This window comes from Punica granatum, chromosome 7 (assembly GCF_007655135.1).
Source record: "Punica granatum isolate Tunisia-2019 chromosome 7, ASM765513v2, whole genome shotgun sequence".
Lineage (NCBI taxonomy): Eukaryota > Viridiplantae > Streptophyta > Magnoliopsida > Myrtales > Lythraceae > Punica > Punica granatum.
In genome coordinates, this window is record NC_045133.1 from 14,823,351 (window position 1) to 14,850,858 (window position 27,508).

Sequence of the window (27,508 nt, forward strand, 5' to 3'; positions counted from 1 at the left end):
TAGAGTGGAATAATAACCGAACGCAAAACGACTGGAATTCGACCCTTTTTGTAATTTGTATTTATTGTTTTGAGAGCATTGTAAGGATTCTATTTGGTGCATTTATTCTGTAAGAATTCCAGTCGGTGAGCGAACAGTCCGAGAGTCGAATTAATCGAATCGGTCTAATGCTCGCCCAGACACAAGTAAATCCAAGATCTCGCGGTTCTGGTTCACGCAGGGATTCAACCTCCATGGTTCGATGAACTGTAACGCAAGATTGTGAACCAATTCCCTGACATATAGATTTACTTCTCTCCCGGCTTCTCAACCGACATCGTTTGGTTCATCGAATCTCCGGTGTCAAAACGTCCCTAAACTCACGGTGAGTTAGAGCGGAATAATAACCGAACGCGAGTCGACTGGAATTCGGCCATTTGTAATTTGATTTATTGTTTTTCGAGAGCATTGTAAGGATTTTATTTTGTACATTCATTCTGTAAGAATTCCAATCGGTGAGCGAACGGTCCGAGAGTCGAATTAATCGAATCGGTCTAATGCTTGCCCAGATACAAGTAAATCCAAGAACTCGCGGTTCTGGTTCACGCAGGGATTCAACCTCCATGGTTCGATGAACTGTAACGCAAGATTGTGAACCAATTCCCCGACACACGGATTTACTTCTCTCTCAGCTTCTCCACCGACATCGTTTAATTCATCGAAGTTACGGTGTCAAAACGTGTGAGCCGAGTGCAGCCTAATTCATGCGGTAAATAAAACAAAAATGCAAGCCTAGCAAACCAGAGTACCGAAAGGGCGTGCGGGATATAGGCCCGCACGTAACATGAATCCCCGAACACGGATTTTCCGGTTCTGCACAGATCAATGCCTTAACGACAAACTAGGTGTTCCATACCCCTAGACTCGGGTAACTTATCCGCCCTCGACCTACGGGTCGTAAAATGATAAGTGGCGACTCCTTCTCTCACGCGTGTCCGTCACGCGTCCCCACGGGAAGGTGGACACTCCCAAGCCGCGCGATCCAAAAGCGCGCAATGCGGGCCCCGACGAGAGTCCACATTCGGGTCCGTACAAGGGGCAATTGTCGGTTCGACCACGAAAGAACAGCAGCACCCCGCGTGAAGCTACAACTAGTAGTGGTTCGGCAGTTCTCAACGCAAACAAACTCTCCTCGACTCTCAAGGCTCGAGACGCGCCTCGAAATGGGGTCGAATCGTCGTATCCTTGATTTGGAGGATACTAAAGATCCTTCCTTTACCCTTATTCAAAGTTCTGTGGGCCATGCCCTCATTTTGCGAAAAGCCTTTCTTTTGGTCAAACATGAATTCGGGACGTGGCCACCCGTTAAATGGTCACCAAGTTCAGATCCCCGAAGCATCATTACATAGATTTCCTTTGCACATCGTAATTCCAGCAGTTTCACGCGACTGACAACGGCCGTTAGCTGCCACCCTCCTATGCAGGTACGGGCATGTGGATCCTAAGAGGCGTCTCCCCCTGACAGACTCATGTCTGCCTCATACGATAAGATCGCAATCTCAAACTCGAGCGAAAGGCCTTCAAGGAGGCACCTAGCACCATCATCTGACAAATCCGTCGGCATTATTGGGCCCAAGTCAACTCTCTCGCGTTCTCGGGCCATTCTCGATGACCGAATCCACTTTTACCGCTTTGGGTTTGGACACCCACCATTTACTGCTTTGGGTTTGGACACCCACCTTTTACTGCTTTGGGTTTGGACACCCACCATTTACTGCTTTGGGTTTGGACACCCATCCTTTACCGGTTTGGGTTTGGACACCCACATTTACTGCTTTGGGTTTGGGCACCCATCCTTTACCGCTTTGGGTTTGGACACCCACATTTACTGCTTTGGGTTTGGGCACCCATCCTTTACCGCTTTGGGTTTGGACACCCACATTTATTGCTTTGGGTTTGGACACCCACCTTTTTACTTTCTTTGGGCCCGTAAACCCATCTTTACTGCTTTCAGGGCCATAAGTCCATCTTTATTGCTTTCGGATCCATAAGTCACATTTTCACTGTTTTCAAGTACATACGTCTATCCAACTCCCTCCCATGAATCCAAAACCAGAGAGAACAAGTGGCTATGGGGAAAGACGTCAGAATGGTCGCCGAGATCAGACGGGGTGCTTCTCATGGTCTTTGGCTGCATCCTCTATCCGAGCACGCAACCAAAGAAGGGCAAGCTGTCAGCACCCCATTTCGGTCCACCGGCTCCAAAGCGACAAAATCGTCACTTTGTCACCCTGTATGAGGGAAGTATTTCTAACAAATTGCCCGAGCATTCATGGCCTTTGAAAAAGTGATATTTTTCTAATTTAACATCAATTTTATAAAAATATTTTACGGGGTTGTCTTTGAATTTCACGCGTGTCAATGTCAATTTTTAAAATCCGAGAAGAAAGTTCGATGTTGAAAAATATTTTATTGCATAACACTAATGCATAAATTTTTTTTTCCTGAACACAATACCGGTCCCGGATCATTTTTTTTGGACATCTAATTGCAAAGACGAGAATTTTAATTTCGACGCGCGTTAAATTGGAATTTTCAAAAAAAAAAAAGTCAAGGTCAAAGGCAACGGTCAACTTTGACCGTTGCCCCTCAATCCCCCCACCTATTTTGTCTTCTTCCTGACTCCTTCCTTTTTTTTTCCGATTCTTCCTTCTCTTCTTCCTTCTTCCTAAAAAAAAACCGAAAACCCTAATGGAAGGAAAAAGAAAACGGAACCCTAGCCGCCACCTTCTTCACCTCTCTTCTTCTTTTCTTTCAGTCGGATAAAAGGAAACCCGTAGCTTGTTTTGGAAAAAAAAATCGCAGCTCATTATGGAAAAAAAAGGGCAACACATTCGGCAAGAAAGAAAATAATAAAACCCTAAGCTCGCCCGAATTGAGGGGCCGGGAAAAAAACCCTAGCCGCGACTCCCCCACAGAGAACATTCGCTCTCTTGCTCTCTCTCCCTCTGGTTTTTTTTCGAAAAAAAAAGAAAGAAAAGAACCCCTAGCTCGACTTGGAGAAGACGGGAACTTCCGAATTCCCTTAGCTCCTCGGTGTTACGACCCCACGACTCGTCCCCAACGCTCGTAGCTTGCTCTCGGATTCTACCCCAGCCGACGCCCGAATTCCCTTGAGCTCGCGATCCCGTTAACTTCATCGATTCACCCCTTCTCCTCGGTTCCCTTCAACACTAATTGGGTGGGTTTCCATTTCTTTTGGGTCGTACAGGGAAGCCCGTGACCAGCCAGCCCGTTCGTGCGCCCAACGGCCCAGCCCGCACGCGTCCAGCAGCTCGGCCCGCGCCCAGCGACACGGCCCCATCCGCCTCCGTCGGTCCAACCCAGTAGAGGTCCGGATCTCAGCCCAGTTCGGCCCAGTCCAGTTTGGCCCAATCCAGCCCGCGTCCCAGTTCGACACTATCGGCCCAGTCCAGCCCTTCGGCCCAGTTCGACCCACTTCCCAGCAGCCCAAGTTGTCTGACGAATTTTTTTTATTTACAGATCTGCCCCTATTCTTCTCAAACAAGGTAAATCCTCGACTTAGTGGCATGATTAGGGCTCCTTTACTGAATATTAATGCTTGCTCAATGGATATAATGTGAAATGAGTGTTCTTGGGTCGCGTGGGTGATCGGATTTGTCCCGAACTCGATTTTACGAACTTTTCGTTTTGTCACATTTCTGTCCAGAGGTCGCATTTTATTTTTTTTTCAGATCTGCCCCGAATTTCAAAATTTCTTTTCAATCAAATCCCGGTCATTTTACTATTTTCCAATCAGTCCTTGGATTTTTCAAAATTTTTCAAGCATCCCAAAGAACTTTCCAAGTTGTTTCAGTTTAGTCCCGGGGCCATTTTTCACCTTTTTCAGATCTACCCCGAATTTCAAAATTTCTTTTCAATCAAGTCCTAGTCATTTTACTATTTTCCAATCAGTCCTTGAATTTTTCAGAATTTTTCAAGCATCCCAAGGAACTTTCCAAGTTGTTTCAGTTTAGTCCCAGGGCCATTTTTTTCGTTTCCAGATCAGTTTAGATTTTCAAATTCGCTTCAAACAAGTCCTGGGATATTTTTCAGTAATTTTTACACAGTCCCCAATTTTTCCAGAATTTTCAAATCAATCCCTGAAACTTTATCCGAATTTTCAAATCAGTCCCTGCTCTTTTAAAGTCGTTCAAATCAGTCCCTGGGCATTTTCAAAAATATCCGGCCCTTTTTCTACTTGGATCGCCCACCGACAATGTATGTGCCCTATTTAAATATTTCGTTTTCGTAATTATCTGACCATGTCGAAAATTAGAGTTTATCGGGCGGTCAACCAAATGGCTATCTCGACGACTCGAAACCCGTAAATCAAAGTATTCGGCAAATTTCTAATTAACCTAAAATTCTACATACGGGGTAATCGGGACGTTGAATTTGGCTAAATTAAATCACTTGACTCTTTTAAATAAATGGTACGAATTGATTAATAATCTGTAATCACGTCGACAGTTTAAGAACTGTTAGCCATGCCCTTTTCAAATTCACAATTTCAAAAGCACCGAGATACGTGCAACGTAATCTTGATTTTCATATACACACATATTTACCGATTCAAGGGCATGATTACCGGTTTTTGTCCTGCCGTCACTCTAGTGTGGGTTTGTGTTTAGAACGGGTTAAAACATGGAAAAACGGATTAATCACAAACTCGGCATAATCAACATGGGCAAATAGTCAAGTAGAGGGCTAAGTTTTGGGTTTTAGGTGAAAACAATTTTAATCTATAAAAGCCATATTGCCACGATACAGAATAATCTAAAAATAACCCACACATTCGAGACTCGACCACAGACGTCATGTCTATCGGGTCCGTTTTAAATAATGCCGAATGCTACATACTCTATCCATCATCCTTTTGTTTGTTTTTTAAGGTAGGATTTGTATGCCAAGATATCCCGGATAATAATTGATTAACTCACGTAAATTCAGCAACAACAAAATCTCATTGTTTGTTTATTTGCGCTTACTTGTTACATTTTTTTGTTATGCGGGTCAAGCCCGATCCTTTAGGATACGATTCACATGGGGTCCAACGCCCCAATCGTAGATTACGGGATCTAATCCCCTAAACACCGAGTGCGCACCTTAATTTCAATTTCAGTCTTTTCAAACCACACGGTGAGCATGAGTGGGATAATGACCGAACGCGAACCGACCGGGATTTAGTTGTTGTAATTTGTATTTTATTTATTTGAGAGAACAATGTAAGGATTTATGTTGTATGTTTATTCATGTAAGAACCCCGGTCGGAGAGCGGACAGTTGGAGTGTTTATTCGAATTTACGGTATCAAAACGCGTAAGATGAGCGGAACTTAATTAAGCGGTAATTAAATAAAAATGGCAAGCCTAGACAAGCTAGAGTACCGATAGGGCATGCGAGATATAGGCTTGCATGTAACAGAACCCCCGAATTCGGAACCTCGGGTTTCGCAGACCATATGCCTTAGCAATTAGGTGTACCCCGTACCCCTAGACCGGGCAACTCACCGGCCCTTGACCTTCGGGTCGTAAACAGGTAGTGGCGACTCCTTCTCACGTGCGTCCGTCGCGCGTCTCCGGGAAGGTGGACACTCCCAAGCCGCGTTGCATTTAGGCGCGCGCATGCGTGCCCCGACGAGACGAAATTCGGGTGCGCACACCAACTTTAGAAGAAGAACGACGATTAAATGAGGAATTCTTATCTTGGGGGAAGGGGAAGGGGAAACAACATGTCGACCTCGAAGAAGGCTCTGACGAAAGTGACGACCTCGTCCATGTTGCAGAGCCCATGATAACCGAGTCTCGACGTCGAGTGCCGAAAAGACCGGCTAAGCAAGAGTTCACAAATGTAGGAATGCATGGACCTGTTCAGGGAGAGTTACACGAAGCAGCAGCCACAGAAAACCCCACCGTCGGCAAAGAGAAGCAAGTCGGTAACGAGCCCTGGGAAACCTGAGAAGAATAGCATCGAAGAAGCCCTCGAGGAGTAGGCTAAATTGAAATTGAAAATCCCTCACTCCCTGTATGTGAAAGCCGCCAAAGCCCTCCTTGATCCGGGAGCGCGGAGGCTTTTCATGTGGTTCAAGGAGGACGACCAACATGAATGGATACTGCAGCTTCCTCATACTTGAAGAATCTGTGAACCCATCTTTATTTTTATTTTTTAAAATTACTATGGTTTTTTTTATGACTGAACTCTTGTTTGTTTTGTGTGTTTTCTTTTGTTGATGATTTTCTGTTTGCATGTTAAATGGTTATGATAAATGTGTTTCACTGTTAATGAAGTGTTCGTGATCTCATGTCCACACCGACAGGCGATCATTTGTCAAACAATATGTCTCGTAATGCGTCGTCTTCGGGCTATGACAATAACTCTATTAACGACGAGTCTGACAGTAGGCGGGCGGTCTTTTACATGATGATGCAATATGATCAGCTCGATGATCATGTTCCACGTAACAGGCCTTGTAGAAATTCAGCACTTGAAGGAAGACAGTACATTGTTGAACTACTAGGGAGTGACGTTCGGTGCTTCGAAAGTTTCAGAATGGAACCCTACGTGTTTAGAAATCTATGCGACACACTTCGATTGCGGTGTGGCATCACAGATACCAGTAGAGGTATCACAGTCGAAGAGCAAGTTGGTATGTTCTTGTTAGTTATTTCACACAGTATGCGATTTTTAATAGTGGCGGAAAGGTTCGAAGGAGACGGTGTCACAATTTATCAAAAAAATTGCACGCGGAATACAACAATTATCACAAGATTTTATAATACCGCCGAATGTTGTTGTCCAGCCGGAAATTGAAAATGATGAAAGGTGGCATTTCTTTAGGGTATGTTTTCTGCTAATTTCATACTGTATAAAATTGTTTTCGGTATACTATGTTCGGTACATATAATTATGCGTTTGTCATGCAGCATTGTATTGGAGCTGATGGAACCCATGTCGCTGCATGCGTGCCACAGGCGAACATAGTACCTTATCGCGATCGGAATGCCGAAATATCTCAAAATGTATTGGCTGCTTGTTCACATGACATGATGTTTACATACGTGATGACGGATTGGGAGAGTTTCGCACACGATTCAAGAATATTTTCCGAAGCTGCGTCAGTGGAAGGTTTTCCAGCACCGCGTGGTTATGAGTATTTGCTTATACATGCGACGGTTTTCTATGAAATTGCAACTCTAATTTAATTAACTTTAATTTTCCTTATGTTCTTTGCAGAACAATATTATATTGTTGATGCAGGATTTCCAAATATACTAGGATATTTGGCTCCATACAAGGGGGAACGGTACCACCAGAGTGATTTTCCTAGGCAAAATTCGCCAACAACGGAAAAAAAGCTATTCAATCAGCACCATGCGTCAGTGCGTAATATAATTGAACGTTGCTTCGGTATTTTGAAAAAGAGATTCGCCATACTGACTTTAATGACGAACTTCATACCTTATACACAAGGACAACTTGTCATTGCCTGTTTTGTTTTACATAATTTTATATGCCATAATAATTATCATGACAGATTATTTCTAGAGTACGGTGATCCGTGGATGGATTACGATGAATTTCGCAATCCTCCACTACAATAATGAAATAGAGTGGATATAGATATGAGTAGCGCCGAAATGAACACTGTACGCGATCGTATCGCTAATCGGTTATGGTGTACAGAGAGATGAGTGCGATGACATGCACTTACGTGTTGTATTAGGAGTTGTCTTATTTATTATTATGATGTGACAAATGAATTTGCACGCATTATATTAAATGACAAAAATGAATGTATATAATTACTTTTGTACGTGTCTTTAACGTGGTTGCTTCACTTTGTCAAAAGTGCGAAAGTTTATCTTACTCCTCTGAAAAGTTGCGACATCTTCATGTGACAAAAGGCCAAGGAAAGCTAAAAAAGGAAAAAAAAAATTTAACCCGAAATGAGATTAGTATCAGTTAAAATAAAGTTACAGACAATTCGTGGTCTGAAAAAATAACACGAACCGGAGCACAAATTTGTCCAGTTTTCATATTGTTATATTCCTATTCCTAAAATTAATGAAGAACAGGGCATTTGTTGAAAAAATTCAACCGCCCATTATTGACCGTGCGATTGTGCTGCAAGCTGGGTCCCACAAGAAGGAAAATGCTGGCCATTGTTGTCGGGTAGTAAACCAGGATTAAGCAGAGTTGAACAACACTTCATTTTCCAAACAGGCTCTAAATATTTTGTGCAACGTTGAATGTTGGATTGACTTTGATCAGGGCTCCTTGATAGGAGCCACCATGAACACGTTTGTTTTCGGGGTTTAAGGCCTGTTAGAAGTCTAAGGTCGACTAAGTGGATCATGCCACTAATCCTCATAAGTCCTTATCGGTCTTGAACCGAAATCTTGGTCCAGAGTTCGTTCTATTACGGAAGAGGTGGCTTGCAAGTCAACCTTCCAACCTAAATTGGTAGCTTTCCTTGGCATTTAAAGCTTGCCTTTTTTTATTGAGCTCGAGTTGTTGAACAGTTTGGCCGGTCTTATTCGAATTGGATTGACGAGAGAGAAATGGGAACTTGGAAAGAAAAGAGGCTAGATTGGGCCCTTAATGGGCTAAGGGAGCCCTATTGGGCCTAAGGCTCAAGGGGAATTGGCTTATGACTAACATATTGTCTGGACGGAGGGTTAAAAGGGGTTATATGGAGGAAAAGTCTTATGGTAAGATGAAAATAATACTTATTTGACAAAAAAAAAAGGTATTACTTAGCCCTCCATAATCCACCAAAGGTCCACTTGTAATTCCACCATTTTGGTGGTTTTTTGAGGGATAATTTGTAAAAAGAAATTTTTAATTCTCCTCCTATTCATAAAATTACAATAAAACTCTCTGTTATCTTATTGCGTCCATCCTCTATTCATAGTCCTCCATTACGCTTCTCTTCTCCTCTTTCATAGTTGTGTTAGTCCCTCGTTGAAGTTGGCCATGGGAGGTCTAAATAGATGGCCTTGCTGAACGTCCTTCCTCACCCCAATGTTTACCAAACCAAATTCCCTTTGGAAGAGAAGAACACGAAGAAGATAAACACAAAGTAGAAGAAGATGAGAAAATCTCTCCAAGCTGATGATTTTCTACTTTTCTTCGTGAGTCTAACCTCCTATTCTATTGTTTACATTCTGAGATATCGAGGTTTGCAAGGATGTGCTTCTGTCTTTGTTGGTTCTTTTCTGATTTTAGTCTCTTCATTGTTTTTGGGTTTTTGATTCATAGTGGTTGTCAATTCTGAAATAATCTTGCGTACATCCAAATGCTATATGGCTATTGTTGTCTATCTTCTGAGAATTTTTCATCTTCTTCTTGGGGTCGTTGACATGCTTTTGCTATGATGTAGCTGTTGACGGTTTAACACCAGAAAAGTGTATGGGCAGTACATGTAATATAATGATAAGTTAAGTATCGTTCCCAAGAAGACTCGTACTAAAAACCTCACTAGTATTTCCTTTTCATTTCTTTATATTAGGCCATGAGCCTCCTATTGTAACCGAAAAAAAAAACCTCCCTAGTGTTCGACGTTAAGCAACCTAATTATAGCAAGCCAATTGAGAATTTGGTTTTTAAGAACTAAAATTTAAAAGCAAGAAGTAACACAACATAAATTCAATCAATGGAAAAAAAAACCTAGGATTATGATTTCCCCTGATACTTTGCTAGACTCCCCAATACTCTTTATTCTTAATTTATCAAGAACCCCTTTACTAACCTCAATTTTCCTATGATTTCCTAAGTATCTTCCGAGTTGCTTAGGAAAAATATTTATATTAACAAATCCCCTGTATTTTTACATAAATTATAATTTAGTTAAACTCATTAAGTTCTAACTTGAATTAGCTATCTAAGATGTGTAAGTATATTCCTATTAGGATCACAAAATTCGGGTCAGAATCATGAACGATCCAAGTGCAATTAATTGACGAAGAAACTTGATCCTCGGCACACATTCATCAACGAACTCCTGCACAAGGGGAGATTGGGGGTGGTACCCGATTTCCCTCTTCGACACTCAAGTCAGTGTAGGGCGTGAATGTGAGGCTATAGTGAGTTATTGATCAACCCTAAAAACATGTAAAATGCATATATTTATAGATGGCTTAGAGATAGATTACGTTACCACCATGACAGGGTGCCAAGTATATTTCCATATCCCATACGTCGATATATTAGGAATTATATCTTGTAATTGTAGAGAATTTCCTATAAATCTTTTTGACAAGCCCTCGCTCGTGGGCCTCACTAGAGGGCCTCATTACGAGCACTGGATCTGTCTCGCATGTATGCAGACCGGGCCTCAAAGGGCCTCGCACGGGTCGTTGGGCCTGATGGGCCATATCGGGTCGGAGCCCAAAATCCCGTCCCCAACAATTCCTATCTTACCTACTAATAAACTCGATTCGAGATCTAACTTAGGCTATCATATCCCAGTTCTAAATCTAAAATTCCTTTTCTAAGTTCAAGTAGGTTAACCGATTAATATAGTGGTTGGCCAGACAATTGTAAGCATTAAACTCAAGATATTATAAGTCTACGGAATTCTCAATGCATAAATTCAAAAGAGTATGAAAAATCTAGCTACATATCGGGTTCCATCATAACCTTAGAAGGATGAAGTTAGTTCATGATTGTAGAAATAAAAGCATAGAAATTCATCCTAGACATGATTCTAAGATAACAATGAAAAGAAATCACGAAGAAGAACAAGCTTCCGTCGGATCTTGATCGCAAATTCTCTCCAAAGTTCCAAGAAGCCAAGTGTCCATTTCTCCAAAAGTGCCAAACGTTCTCCATGTGTGCAGCCCCTTTCTAATTGTAAAAAGGTGGCCACCAATCCCGAAAATCTCTCTCAACCCCTAAAATATTATTTCATATTTGAAATCCATAATTTCCTCCTTTAAAACTCTAGAGATACCTCTCAAAATCCTTATAACAATTACCAATAATAAATCAAAATATCTCCCTCGAATTTCCTTCTCTAGACATGCTTGGGACCCACGAAAAATTTCGAGAAGAATGAATGCTGGTTGGTTTTGGCTGAATTGGATGGCTGGAACCCTTTTCTATCGCGGCTGGTGCTATTCTACTTAGTCAAATATGACTACATACTAAACTTCATTCGAACATATCTTCCATATCTGAGCTCCAATTGACGAACTGTTTGAATCATTGTGTTTCTAACTTGATAAGCTTTCCATCCATATGCAATTTGCACCAACAACTCGAGTTTAACATGTCCGAAAATATCAAGAGCTTAGAGGCTGCAAAACATCGTTCAATTTACTTCAATACGATAAAAAATGAACCAAAACTAATTAAAACTCCTAAAACCTATTAAATAGCAAATAAATGAAAATCAAACTAAAAACATACTAAAAACTAACAAAAACTCAATAAGCTACCTGTAGAAAGTGTCGAATTACTATATTTTCATAGATTTAGCACACCCCTAAACCTAAGATTTGCTAGTTCTCAAGCAAATAGAAAAACAAAAGGAAATACAAACAATCAAACCACAACTTCCCCTAGTAAGACCCAAATCAATTAAAGTAAATGATCTCGTTACAGTTTTCAAGAGTGATTGCACTCGACCCTATGGTCTCATTCCTTCATCACCTAACTCCTAGTTAAGAAATAATGTGTTGTCATCTTTCATAAAAATTCCATGTAAATAGACACCAAAAGTAAGAAATAAATCAAGCTTTCCAAGAAAATGAATTTTCATAAACAAATTACCCTACCAACTCGAGTCTTTGTATGATATCTCAATGAAAAGCCTAACATATCAACATAGCAGAGCCTCAGTGATCAATATGTATGCACTCAACTCTTATATGTATAGGCTATGTGTTTTCACTCAAATTCAGTTCCATGAATATGCACTGTCATAAGCTTGCCTTTTCATCTCATCTCCACTACTCAACTCAAATGCAAACATGAATAAGGTCTTTTAATGGGTTGTAATGTGGCTAGGTATCTCAACCAACTATTTGGTTGAAATATAAGGAGAAAGAAAGTGGTTGAAACCCATATAACCGAAATACCGAGATAAAACCCAATGGTATAATAACTCTCTTCGCTTCACTCTTGAACACAGAGGCTTAATCTCTTTGTCTCTTCTCATACAATGAATTTCAATCACTCATCACTCCTAAATTTATTTCACTGTATATCTAGCCAGGAATCTCAAGTGCACATACTTTATATATTTTCTTTTTCTCAACTTTTTTTTTCTTCGCTTGTTTTCTTCTTCTTTTTTGTTTTTACTTTTGATTTTTTGTTCAATAGAAGAAGCTAAAAAATTGTACAGACTACATACCCCACAATTTGCACTCTTACTCAATTAACCAATTCACTCCATCCATTTAATGAACACCAACACTCTCCCAAGAAGTCAATGATCCAAAAGCCCCATGGATTATGAAGAAAAATGATAAGATAATTATTAAGCTCAAAGTGGCTCACTAGGGGGAAAAAATATCAAGCAGGCTTTTTGTCTCCAAAGCGACTTAATTACCTTCGTCTTTTTTCATGCATGCATATGAATATAGTCACAATGAGTATATGAAGCAAATTCTACAGTGACATAAATATGAAATGACCCTCATAAAAGAAAGTTGATTGATCTATCGGTTAGTCCAACAAGAAGACTCAAAACCTCAGCAAGGGTAACTGATCTACTACATTAACATGCTTTGACTCCTAAATAAATAATCATAAGAGGGTCAACTCAAGAGGTGAATCAATATGTTTAATCAATTCATAATCTTTTCAACTTAAATTATCCTTGCTCAAAGTATGCATGATTCTAAAAATAATTAAGCTCAATTTTTTTTTACAAAATTCAAAAGTTGCAAAATTAGATGGTAAATACAAATTAACTTGAACACAAATTAAGTTCAAGAAGTCCTTTAACCTTAAGATACGAGTACAATCACTAAATTCGTCATTGAACGGGAACTAATTCACTTTGATCTTCATTAAGTCAAGATGGGGAATAGACACCGACATCAAAGACCTAAAACATAAAAGTTAAACCAACTCCCCAAACCTATTCATGAATTTAAACACCTCGTTCCGGCTCGGGTTAGGATAATCGTTAGGGGAGCACATCGAAACAAGGAATAGATAAAAGCCTGGGGATCGGACATCAAAAGACAAACTTTCGAGATTAAACAGATAAGTCCTCGAGTGATGAGTACTTAATTTCTATTTTCAGTGCCTATTTTCAAAACAATACGGGATAATTGGCGAGATTTTCTTCTTCGGGGAAGGGCGTGTAAAACGAGTTTTGAAACACGACGCCCACTCATTTGAGACCTTGTTTTTGCACCCAATTGCTTGTACTTCAACAAAAAGAAAAGGCACATTAGTATCCTGTTATTAAAAACCCTTTGATCCACACGATTTATTTAATAGTAAAAGGGCTTGAGACGGAGAAACCGATATTCTCACGTAGCCAGAAATATTCAGGTCAGGGTTTTTTGCAGTTAAAGTTGTCTTTTGGACCTGAGAATATTTTTCGTTAATTTTTCTCCGATCAAATGTGCTTTAAAATCCTAAATATGGTGAAAATGGAGTGTTCTGACAAGTTTAAGGGCGAATGTACTATTTTTCCAAACCAAACCGATTCATCGAAGTGGTTCGACTTGAGCTCCCTCTGAGGTGGAAATTTAGGATTGGGGCACGGCTAAAGAGGCGCTGCTGGTAACTGCATCCAACCCCCGGGCATGGTGCCGGCCAGCTGTTCAACTAGATAGCTGTACCCATCTGGAGCTCTAAAAATTCGAAAGTCTATTTTATTTTCGTCTCTGAGCTTTCGTTATTTGCAAAACAGTCTCCGACTCCTCTTTGTCTATAAATAAAGGGTTATTGCTGAAGAAAGGACTTTTGGGTAACTTCATGTGCTGAAATTTTGCCAAAATAACCCAAAAATCCCATAATTACACTAATACCCATTTAATCTAATAAGGAAGCATCCATTTCCGATCTTGGGGTATTAATCGAAGGTTGCTTTCCCCAAACAATCAAGAAAAGGTATAGTGTGGGCAACTTCTCGCCTCTGTCCAGAACTGAGATAGAGCTGTTTAGCTTCTATCTTGGTTGGTATTTGCTTATTTAATGTATTTATGTGTAGATTAGACTAATCGGTTGCTAATTTGTGTGTATTATAGCCTGATTAGGATTAATCATGTAGCATCATCTTTAATTAGGATATTAGTTGGCTAAATTAAACTTGATTGCCTACGAAAAAAGACTAATTGCATGTCAATTGGACTTGATTTAATGTTAATTGAGTCAATTTGTTTATAATTGGAGGTAATTAGTGCTACTTGATTTGTACATGTGTAAATAAGTTCACGAAATGGATTAATCATGGTCAATTGGCATGATGATTTAGAAAACTAGGCATAGATGAGCCAATTTGATGATTTGTCACTCGATTAGGCCTAATTATAGGTAACTAACTTCCTATTGCTTGAGATTAGACTTAATTAGGTTCAATTGGCATAATTAGCTTTAAATTGATCTCCTAAGCATGCTAAAAAATTTTGATGAATTGATCCGAGAGTGAATTGGTTAATTTAGAGGTCAATTAGGCTCGATTGTGGGTTAATTGTCTTGATTAGTCAACCGCCTTGGGTAATAAGGCCTAATTGTGGCCAATTATTTTGATTTTTCTTCAATTGATGAAAGGTGCCTTTGATTGTGTGAATGGGAATGTGGCCGAGTGGTTTAGTGTCCAATTAGGTCTGATTTTACACAATTATAGTCTAATTAGGATTAATTAGATTGAATTAGGTGAAATTGACTTAATTAGTGTTTCGACCTTAGGAATTGGAGTCTAATTGAGTCTAATTGGATGTCCCTAGACTTAATTAGTATAAATAAAAACTCTTATGCATACGGCCAAATTCATATGTGAATAATCGAGTCAAAATCGGTCAAACCGTGAAATTGGTGTATCAATTTGTAATAATCATGTAAACTTGGCCTAATCATGTGGGACTAAGGGTAATTAGATACCAACGGGGGTGTCTTAGGCCCTTAGGAAGGTCTTTGTGACCTTAGGACCCGGAGTCTCTTAAACTGATAAAGTCCCTCATTTGACTTAACCTAGAACGGATCGAATAAAAATCCAAATTGGGGCGTAAATTGTTTAAAAGTGGTTAACCATGTATCTCGACACCAATCATGGGAATTAAGGGTAATGAACCCACTTATCGGGTCCTAAGATCTAAATTGAAGGTCAAATTGACCTTAAGGGAATTAGGACCACTCTTTGTAGATATTTGGGAATTAATTGGCTAAGTCATGTAAATAAGGCCTTGATAATAAAAATTGGATAAAATGTGAATACAAGTGTAGATGTAGGAAAATATATTTAGAATTTTTCTAAATTAAGGGCTTTAGCCCATTTTCCACTCTTCGGGTCTTCAGCCCATTTTTTGGCCCGCTCGATCCATTGTGTGAATATGTTGGCCCGAATGTACCACCCATGTGTATGATAGCTTGAATATATGGCACATTTATATTTTGCCCTTAAAGCATGGCCCGTTTGGCTCGGCCAAATGTGTGGCTCATTTTTCAGAGTTGACATGTATAATTTGTATATAAGCACGTAGATACGTGCGGAATCTGTAAATTTGTAATTTATTTCTTTTTATCCTTGTATATTCGTAGACAAGGCCTAGACCCTAGGTTAAGCAATTGGACTTCGAAATAAAAAGTCTTAGAAATTGATAGGAGCCTCCTAGGGAACCGAAAAAGCGTGTTATTAGTTTGTGAGCTTTTAATCTCGTAACAAAACCCCCAAACTCATTCCTCTGGTTCAAAGACCGAGTCAAACTTCAAATCTTTAGGCGGTTAGGATCTTGATCTTGTAGGTGATTTAGGTAACTCACTGGCCAAATAAATGGTATGGTGACAACTCCAATCTAATTAAGTCCTAGGTAACATGAACTAACATAATTTGATTTCAAGTCGGAACAGAGGCCTAAAAACCACGCCGTGCTCGACAGTAAACAGACAACAAGTATCACCCACTCACATGAAGCATCAAGCAATCACAAAAGATCACAAAAAAATTATCCTCTCCCCCCAAACCTATTCAAAACATCGTCCCCGATGTTCAAAATAAACATGAAAAGGGAAAAGGAAAAGAAAAACATTCCCATAGATAAGCTCTACTCATCGATATCATCTGTAGGAGGTTGTTGATGCTCTTGTGTTGCTGTTTCTTGTCTCTCACGTTCAGCATGCACGAAGCCCTGCCAAGTAGGCATAGTAGGGTGCCTAAACATATCCAGATGTGAAGCCTCTGTATGGAATCGAGACATTTCCTCAAGCACTCCAAGGCAACGCTCCATATAAGCTGGTAGGACCTCTAAGCAGGCGATCCTTTCTTCCAAAATACGACCCCGACGAAGAGAACTATGAGCAGCTCTGGATGCTCGTCCTTCTGCAGCTTTAGCTCTTGCGTCTCTCACCCTAAAGTTAGGGTAAATTAAGTCTTCCACATGCTTATCATTCATAAGAATTCCAACACTTAAAACACTTCTTCTCCACTTGCTATAGGAACTCCTGTCTTGCGACATAAAGAAGTGATCAAGGAGGGGAGCCAGAGGCCTTGAATTGATGATCCCAATGTCTGAAGTATGGTCTTATGGAAGAGATTACCCACATTAATCATCTTGCCAGCCAAGATTGAGTAGAGCAAAACTGCACGCTCCCTCCGAACTGTGCTCAAATTAGTACTTGGCAACATTTTCATGGTTAAGAAGTAGTCCCACACCTTAGTTTTGTCCGTGAGATTTCTTTGCTTAACTGAAGTATATGTTTTCTTCGACACTTCCCAAATAGCTTCCTCCTTACAAATAGCCTTAATAACAAGTTTCGCTTTTTCTTCATTGAAAACATCGGAAGCAAACTCATCATATTCATCAACCTTGGGCCGAGGTAAAGCATAAAAGCGGTTTATTGTATCACCATCAAACGAAACCTCCTTGCCCCTCACTATCACCTTGGTATTTTGTTGTTCCGGTGCGTTTGCATAGAATCCACGAACCACTGGGATAAATTGCCTCTATAGGTAGAGCACAAAAATTTTTCCACTTTCTCCTCTCTATCTCTGGTATAAACCAAGATGCATATCTGACTCTAAGCAGAAAGTTCAGGACCATGCTCCGTTATAAGAACCTTCTTCGTAAAAGATCACCCATATCTCTTTCTAGCTTCCTCTGAAGTAAACTTCGGCACTTCCATACTAACCTGAGCCCTTTTAGGAGCCATACTAGCAATAAAATAGCTGCCACTACTTCTGCAACTCAACAAAACAGCCCCTATGCAGCCCTTTAAATCACCTAACTCAGCACAATACATAAGTCCAACTCCTAAGCCCGCTCAACAATCATTCTCAGCTCTTTCATCACCATCAATCACAGGTAACAACTCTCCACATCAAAACAATAAGCCAATGCTCAGCAATATGCCCTTGTGAAACTTCAATGAAGAGGAAAAATAGGTTACCCACACAGCAGAACAGAGCAGCAGCAAGGGAGACGAGGGGCAGAGAAGGTTGAGCTGCGAGTTGGCCAGCGAGAAACAAGGCAGTGGCACAACGCAGAGAGGAGAGGAAGGACAACAGAACAACAACGTGGGGAAAGCCTCTCTCTTGAAGGAACAACGTGGTTGGACCTAGCCATGTTAGAGTTGTCACGCCTGAATCTGGACTTCGTCGGAGCAGCCAGCAAAGGCAGAGGAACATGGCAGCGACATAGGGATTTAGCTCCGTCTCAGAACAGAGCATGCAGTGACGCCGGGCCATTGGAATAGGGCAGTGACGGCAGCGAACTCAAGCCCAACTCAATTGTCTCCAGAAATTTTCGGTGTTTTTACCGTTGTCGGAGCATAGCAGCAGCGTTAGTTGGTCGGAAGAGGGCACCGACAACGGTAGCTCCAGCCACCTACATTTTCGGAATCACTCGCCGGAGCCGCTGGAGTCGTCGGAGTGGCCACTGAAGGAAGGTCTTAGTCAGAACAGAGCAGCGACAGCATCGTTGTGGTGGTCGAGGTAGAGAGCAGGAGAGGACGGGCGCGGCTCTACAATGCAAAGAGGAGGGGAAGAGAGTTAGGGCATGTAACGACAGAGAGAAATTGAAATTTGGAAATTTAGAGATTTTTTTTTTAATTATTATTATGAAGGGCATGAAGGCTGCCGCTCTTCATTTCTAACGCTGCTACTCTTGTCTCGGTAAAATTGGGGCCGTTTGGTTTCATGATTAGATTTTATAATCATAATTTTGATTTTAACTTTACTCACTACATAACAAAAACACACGTTTCTCAAGTTAAATTTATAATACTATCTCATTTATCTTTTTTCACAATCAAAATTAAAATCAAAATTAAAATTATTTTAATTCTGAAATCAAACTTTCCAGTTTGAAAACTTCAAGTTGACAAGGTCGACGCCCTCCCTTTTTGAGCAGTTGCAGCCCTTGCTCTTAGTATAATTGGCCCAACTTCAGAATTGTTGCAGCCGCAGCTGTGTAATTTGGAGGCTGCAACTTTGCCCCTCAGTATTTTTCTTTCTTGACCTCTAAATTTACTCAATCTACATGAAAAACAAGTGAAAATTAATAAGAAAAACTACAATTAGATGACATGCCTTGCCATACCAACTTATAGGGAGACGTCCCAATCGGTGTCTTTTATGCAATTCGACATGCCCAGAGAGCGTCGTCTAATTTTTTCGATCAGTCTTTACAAGTTAGGCTCACATCTTATCTAAAATTATCTTGATATTTTGATTTGAGATCTCAACTTGTCCACTAGTTCGGGGATGATAGGCAAGAGCGACCTTGTGCTTGACCTCGTATTTGCTAAGTAGCACCTTGAGCTTGGCATTGCAAAAGTGTGATCCACCGTCGCTAATAATTGACCTCGGTGTCCCAAATCTTGTAAAAGTCTGCTTCAAAAATCTCAAAACATTTTGGACATCATTAGTGGGTAAAGCATTTGCTTCTACCTATTTCGAGACATAATCAATGGCTAACAAAATATATTTATTCTTAAAAGAATCCGCAAATGCTCCCATGAAGTCAATTCCCCTAACATCAAAAATCTCAACCTCTAGAATATTGTTCAAAGGCATCTCGTGCTTCCCAGAAATATTGCCGACTCTTTGGCTTCCCAGAAATATTGCCAACTCTTTGGCATCAATTACATCAAGCCGCAAAGTTATGTGCATCTTTAAATTAGGTTTGCCATAAAAAATCTGATTGTAGTACTTTCGCTACTGTTTTGTCTCCTCCGAAGTGTCCACCGTGTGGTGAAGCGTTACAATGATGAAGAATATCCTCCACTTCCTCCGCAAGTACACACTGACGAATAATTTGATATGCATATCCCTTAAAAAGATAATGGTGTATTTGAATTTTCAAATAAAAAATTTTAATTTTAACTCAACGTATTATATAATAAAAATGCATATTTTTCAAGTAAAAAATTTTAACTTTAACTCAATATACTACACAATAAAAATACATGTTTCTCAAGTTAAATTTATAATCACATTTCACTTGTTTTTTTTCATAATAAAAAACAAAATCAAAATCAAAATTACTTTAATCTTGAAACCAAATATATCATAAGTTACTCATGGCCGTACCCTCCCCATGGCCAAACCAAACTAATCGAGATTAAAGCACACATTCCACAAAGTTACACAAATTCAATCCTCTCTTAATTCACACTATCCTAACCCCCGATTTACATTTTGGGTGATCGAAGGGGACGAGGGCTTTCACTTGTAGACGAACAGGGATGATGAAGAAGAATGGGATTTTTCTTCTGTGCCGTGATGGGTTTGTAAATCTCTTTCTTTAAAAAAAATTAAAAAATTAGTCGAGTCAAATCTGGGTCGGATTGTGGAGCATGGTCAGGTGGCATCCATTTGGTGATGAGTGATGTTTTTGCCCCGAGGGTCACGCAAGAAAACAGAGGGATAAAGAGTATCCGATGAATTTGATACGGTCACATTCCAGAAGTGATCGTCTCGGGTGGCACATACAATTTGACCGACCTAGTCATGGGGCAAATTTGTCGTTAATATGAATGCCGTCAATTTGGAAAAATATCGGCTTTACCTTCGCCTTCGTCAAAATCATTGAATAAAATAAATTTGTCATTAATAAATTTTATTTTCTCTCTTTTTATCTTTTCTTCTTTTCTTACGAGGAGGAAGATAACATTCTTTTCTTTCTTTTATTTTTATTTTTTTCAAGTGCATATCCTAATATACAGAAGCCTTAACTATCCCGATTAATTTAGTTCAAATGAGATCGATCATTTAAAGAGATAAAATTCTCATAACATAAAAAATAAGCTTTAGACTCGAGACATCATTTAAGGGAATAAACGCCGAACTATTTGAACAAATCTATATTGATTTGGACGAGTCAAACTTTGACAAGAATATATAATGCAGTGATACACCACTAAAATGAAGAGGTTTTATTTGATTTGGATGAGTTGAACTTTCTTTGTTCATATATTTTTCTTCCTTTATCCTAATTTTTTTTTATCTATTTTATGGGAGGTTCATGGTTATAATATAATGAAATAGAAATCTTAACAATTAATAAAAGAACACGTATAGTGCTACAATGAATATCGAACTTGAAACCTCTTGATTACCAGATTAATACTTACACCACCGCGCTACATCATATTTAATTTTTTACAATGAAGCCCATTGTTTTGTTGCTTTAATCAACTAAGATTGTTTTCTAGTTCCGATGATTTAGTGTAGCGATACAAATATTCTTTCAGAGGTTTCAGATTTGATTTTCGTCAATGAAATTTTATGTACATACTCATTTAAATTTCTCTTTCCTTTTACTTAACTTACGGACTTCTCATAATAATAATAAAATGCTAAGCCTAAGCTCTATAAAATTGTTTCCCTAATGTATAGCTCTATAAAATCACTCAATATCCAGGCCAAATCAGAACATGTCCTCCACTCTTTCGTTTACGAACAAGAAATTCACAGGAAGAGATGAGTTCCAATCCCAAGCCTCACGCAGTATGCATCCCATTCCCAGCCCAAAGCCACATCAAGGCCATGCTCAAAATGGCTAAGCTCCTCCACTCCCAAGGCTTCCACATAACCTCGTCAACACCGACCTCAACCACGCCCGCATGCTCGAGGCAGGTGGGCCTACCCAAGTCCAACATGCCGACTTCCACTTCGTGCCGCTCCTTGATGGCCTTGGTCCGGAAATCAGCCAGCATCTCACTTCCGTCTGCGTATCAGTAAGGAGGGACTTCCTCTGCCTGTTTAGGGATCTCATCGATAAACTTAACAGCAACCGTACTTCAGAGGGGGCCGAGGATGCTTCTCCGCCGGTCACTTGCATAGTGTCGGATGGGTTTATGACTTTCTCCATAAGAGTTGCTGAAGAGCTTGGGATTCCAGTCGCTATGTTCTTCACCATTTCTGCATGTGCATTTATGGGCATCTTACAGTACAGAGATCTCAAGGACAGAGGCATAGTTCCACTTAAAGGTACCCACTCTTATTCATAATCTTTTGATGGACTAATCTTTTATTTGTTAGAGTTAAACCCAGCTCATCTCCTTAATTTACTTGTTATTCAAACTATTTCATGAATGAAAGTTCCAACCATATCTGAGAATGAGGACTTAGTGCAGTGGACCTTTATTTCCCAAGAAATATTAGGTTCGGTTCTTATTATGGGACAACCGCATTATCGTTTCCTTTTCACTTTCTAGACTCATAAATCTCTTATAACTCGAAAAATTAAATTTACAACCTTTTCTTCAAACTCAAGGGCCAACATACAACAATAGGCCAACAGGCAACAATAGGGATTAGTCTCAACTAGCTATCTGATCAGGAATAAGTTTCAGTCAATAGGCTTGGATATATCGTATTTCACCAAAACAAAAAGAGTCTCTTGGATTAAGTTGAGGGCGAGGGCTGTTGTACTTAGAAATTGGTATCTTAAACCGTAGAGAACTGACTGGAACATGGAGCAAACAGATATTATTATTTGGAAATTGGTAAAGTTAAGAAGCTATGTTGTTTCGGTGCATAGGTGTTGTTAGATGGCATTTGCCAGACAAATTACATTATGAGCTCAGTCCACCAAGTCAGTAGTACGCTGTTTATTTTAGTTTTGTTTTTTTACCGGTCAAAAATAGTTAAATGCTAGTTGGTACCCAGGTGATGTGCGAAAAATTTGTTAATTTTTATATGACCGAAATTAGATGATATTTAATGCATATGATGTACAAAATGAATATAGAAATAAAGAAAATGTATGATAAAAGATAAGTGAATATAATAAATACAAATATTATAAAAGAAGTATATATTATGATGGCAAACGAATACATATTTTAATCATAAGGAATGCGAATAAGATATGTATAGACAGTCAAGAATCCTATAATATGATCACAATAGGATTAGCTTATAATAAAAAAAATAAACAGTCTTGAAATATGTGTTGATGTAACAAAAAACTTGTAATATTGTTCATAAGTTAGGACATAGGAAAAATTATGGCGGTAAAAGATGATTGAACGAATATGAATTTTCATCTCGAATTTATAGAAATTTGGTATATTGAATTTGAAAAATGACCATATCTCGAGGATTTATTTTAAACAATCGAAAAAATTTAAATTTTTCTTAAAATTTAATTTTATAATATTACATACAAATAATATAAACGAATAATTTAAATAAGTTAAATATGGCACAAATAAAATGCAGTAAAAATTCAGTGAATGGAATCAAAAGGTCAATTCAATGTGAAGAGAATTATAAAAAAAAATTCAATGTTGAAATGCGATTTTCATAATAAAATGCAAGGTCACTCAACGTGGAGCTAAGAGCTTGCTAATCGAGTTTAGAGAGCGTGTCCATCCCATGCTCTTCAGTTTTTATATATTATTATAGATTTCTAAATAAGGGAAAATTTCAGAAATTTTTACATAAATTTGTAGTTCTAGAGAGGAGGAGGAGAAGAAATTATCAATACTGTGGAAACAGGAAAAAGTCTTGTATGCAACGGTTGTACCATCTGGCAATGTCACAAGCCAATAAGGGTTTGCCATTTTAGTTTTTAGAACGTAAACAAAAATAGAAAAAATATATTGTTAACAAAATAATTCATTATTGACAAAAATAATATTTTTAATGTGTCTTGTGGTATCTTATGTGGTACCACCGTTGCACACAAGACGTTCTCGTGAAACAGAGAGCTGTTTCCTAATTCTATGTCATCTGGCATCTCTAGCTCCTTGCTTTCCAAATGCTCACCATTCCCACCATTAAATGAAAACCCTCCGCGCAGGAATATCTGCTCTAATATTGTCCCTCATTTGGTGACAAAGCTAAGTAAAGGATATACGGATTGTTATATATGTGTTTGCGTTTGGGCCACCGTCTCAATGTCTTACCTTCCCAAAAATTATTCAAGCAAACAAAGAAGTTTGATCCTTTGGCCAGCCCGTCCCTTTTCTGTACATGCATGCATCGATCGCATTTATGATCAAATGTTGTAGCCCAACTGCTGCTATGAACCAACAAATTGAGTTGTCCCTGCAATAATTTTCATCCAAGAAGGACTCGTCCCCAATTTTGAAGAAGCAGCAAAGGAAAATAGGATTTCAAAGCCATCACATATAAACAATAAGTGAAATAATAACATATAATAAGATCCTTAAAGAAAGGAATACAATCTCCTCTTAGATTTTTATAATATTTGCTCATCACACACCTTATTTTTGCATCCTTACCAAATAATTTTTCACCTGAAAGTTACCTGAGCTGTAACCCTTGATAAGCGCTTCGCACGTAGCCTCAACTTTCAGTCCTTATTTTCAGAGCGTCTTTTGCTCAGAGAGGCACAGGAGGAAGAGAGGGAGAGGGAGAGGGAGAGGCGATAATCTTCGCGTTTCATTGGGCTGATCCTTCACTGGAAAGAGAGGATGCTGGGGAAGTTGAAATTATGGAGTGGAACCGAGCCTGAGGGGCCACATGGAGGAGAGAAAAGGGTTTGAGAGCTTTTTTTTCTCTAGGAAAAAGGATTTTGAGCGTTTAATTAAATCGGAACTCAGAGAATGCACAAGAATAAATTAAAGGGAATTTGTTTCTTTTTTTAAAAAAATTATATTAAAACAGTCATGTTATTACAAGTTGAGGGTTAAAGTCAAATATAACCTTATAGACTCCAGTCTCCCGCTTTAATATATTACTAGTAATAGTAATAATTATATATGGCCCTTTTCTCTTAATCCTTCTCTCCTTCTTCCTCCTCAACGTCCATTTGCCAAACTGAAGTGCATAAATGGTTTCCTAAATTATGGGATAATCATTGACACTCTAAGTATAGATGATTCCAATTCATAGGAGAGATTTATATTGAAATTGGTGAATGAATCAATACGATGGACATTATTATCTTATTGGGAACTTGTGAAAATAAGTGCTATGTATTATATATTTCCAAGACAAAAATAATTAGCCCAGCTCTTGGTTTTCACTTTTCACTTTGTATATTTAATAATAGTATTTCTATATGGTATATATGTCCTCTCTCTATCAACACTTCTCTTTTTTACCCTTTCTTTTGTACATATAAATGGTTCTCATAAGGATTCAAAGTTTTGTTCTGGATATTTGAAGTGGTAAAATCCGTTCACTTCACTTTCCGTTCACATTTTTTTTAATAAGTACCCATTCACATTATTTATTTATGCTGTAATTTTGATTCCAATGCTTAATTGATTATTAAGTTTTTATTCCACTTTAATCTTATATTTGTAAACAAAATAATTTTATTTTCCACAATATCACTTGCTCGATTAAAATGGATTGGTTGTTCGTTTTTTAAATATTTGTGCCTTTACCTTCTCCCTTTCGACCCCATTTTAAGAAATTTTAAAATTAGAAAATTATTTGCTACCGAAAAAAGTTAGAAAATTATTTGAAAAATTCAAATTTATTAGGATATTGGAAACAGAGAGGGAAACGGAGAATGTACAATAATCCCTTTTCTCTTAATCCTTCTCTCCATCTTCCTCCTCAACGTCCATTTGCCAAACTGAAGTGCAGAAATGGTTTCCTAAATTATGGGATAATCATTGACACTCTAAGTAGTAAGTATAGATGTTTCCAATTTATAGGAGATATTTCTATTGAAATTGGTGAACGAATCAATACAATTGACATTATTATCTTTTTGGGAACTCGTGAAAATAAGTGTCATTTATTATATATTTCCAAGATAAAAATAATTAGTCAAACTCTTCGTTTTCACTTTTCACTTTGTATATATATACACACATGCACTCTATATTCATAAAGTACTATGAAAATTTTCTTAATAATAGTATTTCTATATGATATATATGTCTTCTATCTATCAACACTTCTCTTTTTTACCCTTCTTTTGTACATATAAATACTATGAAAATTTTCTTTTGTGAATATAAATGGTTCTCATAAGGAATCGAAGAGTTTTGTTCTTGATATTTGAAGTGGTAAAATCCGTTCACTTCACTCCCCGGTCACATTTTTTTAATAAGTAACCATTCACATTATTTATTTATGCTGTAATTTTGATTACAGTGCTTAAAATTATTAAGTTTTTCTTCCACTTTAATCTTATATTTGTAAACAAAATAATTTTGTTTTCTACAATATCACTTGCTCAATTAAAATTTATTGGTTGTTCGTTTTTTAAAATATTCGTGCCTTTACCTTCTCCCCTGTGCCCCATTTTAAGAAATTTTAAAATTAGAAAATTATTTGCTACCGAAAAAAATTAGAAAATTATTTGAAAAATTCAAATTTATTAGGATATTGGAAACAAAGAGGGAAACGGAGAATGTACAATAATATTATTGTAATTGAGATTCATATATGTATATCTATATTTGCAATCAGATTGTTTAACCGAGACAATAAATAAAATGGGACTTGGGACACCCAATTTGATGGGGGAAATATGAAGGGACATTGCACCGTGAGCTGAGGGATCTTAGAAATTTCATCAGGAGCTGAGAGTTTCCCGAATATAGCTCTATGGATGCCACTCTTTCGCTTTAATATTTTATATATTAATTGATTCTTAGATCATCTGTTTATTTGTGATTTCCACATCTTATTTCATGTAGAAAATAGTTACATCACTAATGGGTACTTGAACACAACCTTGGACTGGATTCCTGGCATGAAAGATATTCAACTGAAGGATCTCCCAACTTTTCTCCGAACAACAGACCCGGATGACATACTGTTCAATATAATCATGGAAAGCGCTGACAACGCCCCGAGAGCTACCACGACAATCCTCCATACATTCGATGTGCTAGAAACCGAAATATTGCGTGCTGTCTCTCCTTTATTTTCTTCGATTCATGCCATCGGGCCTCTTCAATTGCTTCTAGATCATAAAGCTCCTGCAGACCCTTTAAGGGCAGTCGACTATAATCCATGGAATGAAGATACCGAGTGCCTTAAGTGGCTTGACTCTAAGGAAACTGGGACAGTCATCTACGTGAACTTTGGGAGCATAGCAGTGCTCACCCTGGAACAACTAATCGAGATAGGGATGGGCCTTGCTATGAGCAAGTACCATTTCCTTTGGGTGATAAGGCCCAACCTCGTGGTTGGAGAATCGGCGAGCCTGCCCCCAGAGTTTGCAGCCAAGACTGAAGGAAGGGGATTCATCACAAGCTGGTGCCCGCAGGAGAGAGTGCTGAATCACCCATCCGTTGGAGGTTTCCTAACACACTGCGGATGGAACTCAATCATGGAGAGCATAGTCGCAGGGGTGCCGATGATCTGTTGGCCATTTCTGGGAGATCAACAGACGAATTGCAGGTTCTGCTGTAGGGAATGGGGGATTGGGATGGAGATCAATGAGGACGTGAATAGGGTTGAGGTGGTGAAGTTGGTGAAGGAGTTGATGGAAGGAGGAGAGGGCAGAATAATGAAGGAGAGAGTCATGGAATGGAAGCAACTCGCACGGGAGGCTGTTGGTCCAGACGGCTCATCGGCCATGAACTTTGACAAGTTATTGCACATTCTTTCCTAGGGCTAGCTGTGTGTGATTATAAACAATAGTTCCATTGGGATTTCTCGTTGATGTTTATTAGAAGGTAATTCGGGTCTATCATCCATGTCAAGTGTTATTATATATTGATACTGTCAGTGACCAGATAGAGTGAATTGGGGCTGGGCCTTAATTTGGCCCTTCAGAGATTTCGCTGGGATCTGTTGTGGATTTGTTAGACGGAAAAATTGTGATCTGATCCAGCTATTTATAGAGATCCTCTGAACTTTGTCCCCTAGTAATACCACCATTTATTGTTTTTCATTA

The 27,508-nt window shown here is 38.8% G+C and overlaps 1 protein-coding gene across 1 annotated transcript; it reads left to right on the forward strand.

Annotated features, from left to right (window-relative positions):
- The first annotated feature begins 21,030 nt into the window (after window positions 1-21,030).
- LOC116212833 (7-deoxyloganetin glucosyltransferase-like) lies at window positions 21,031-27,508 on the forward strand. Its single transcript, XM_031547549.1, has 2 exons — window positions 21,031-21,654; window positions 26,301-27,508. The coding sequence occupies exons 1-2, from the start codon at window positions 21,288-21,290 to the stop codon at window positions 27,221-27,223; spliced, it is 1,290 nt and encodes a 429-aa protein (XP_031403409.1). The 5' UTR covers window positions 21,031-21,287; the 3' UTR covers window positions 27,224-27,508.

Coding starts and splice junctions, on each gene's coding strand:
- LOC116212833 (XM_031547549.1), top strand. CDS start 21,288: ATGCTCGAGGCAGGTGGGCCTACCCAAGTCCAACATGCCGACTTCCAC. Junction 21,655..26,300: donor AGGCATAGTTCCACTTAAAG/GTACCCACTCTT, acceptor TATTTCATGTAG/AAAATAGTTACATCACTAAT.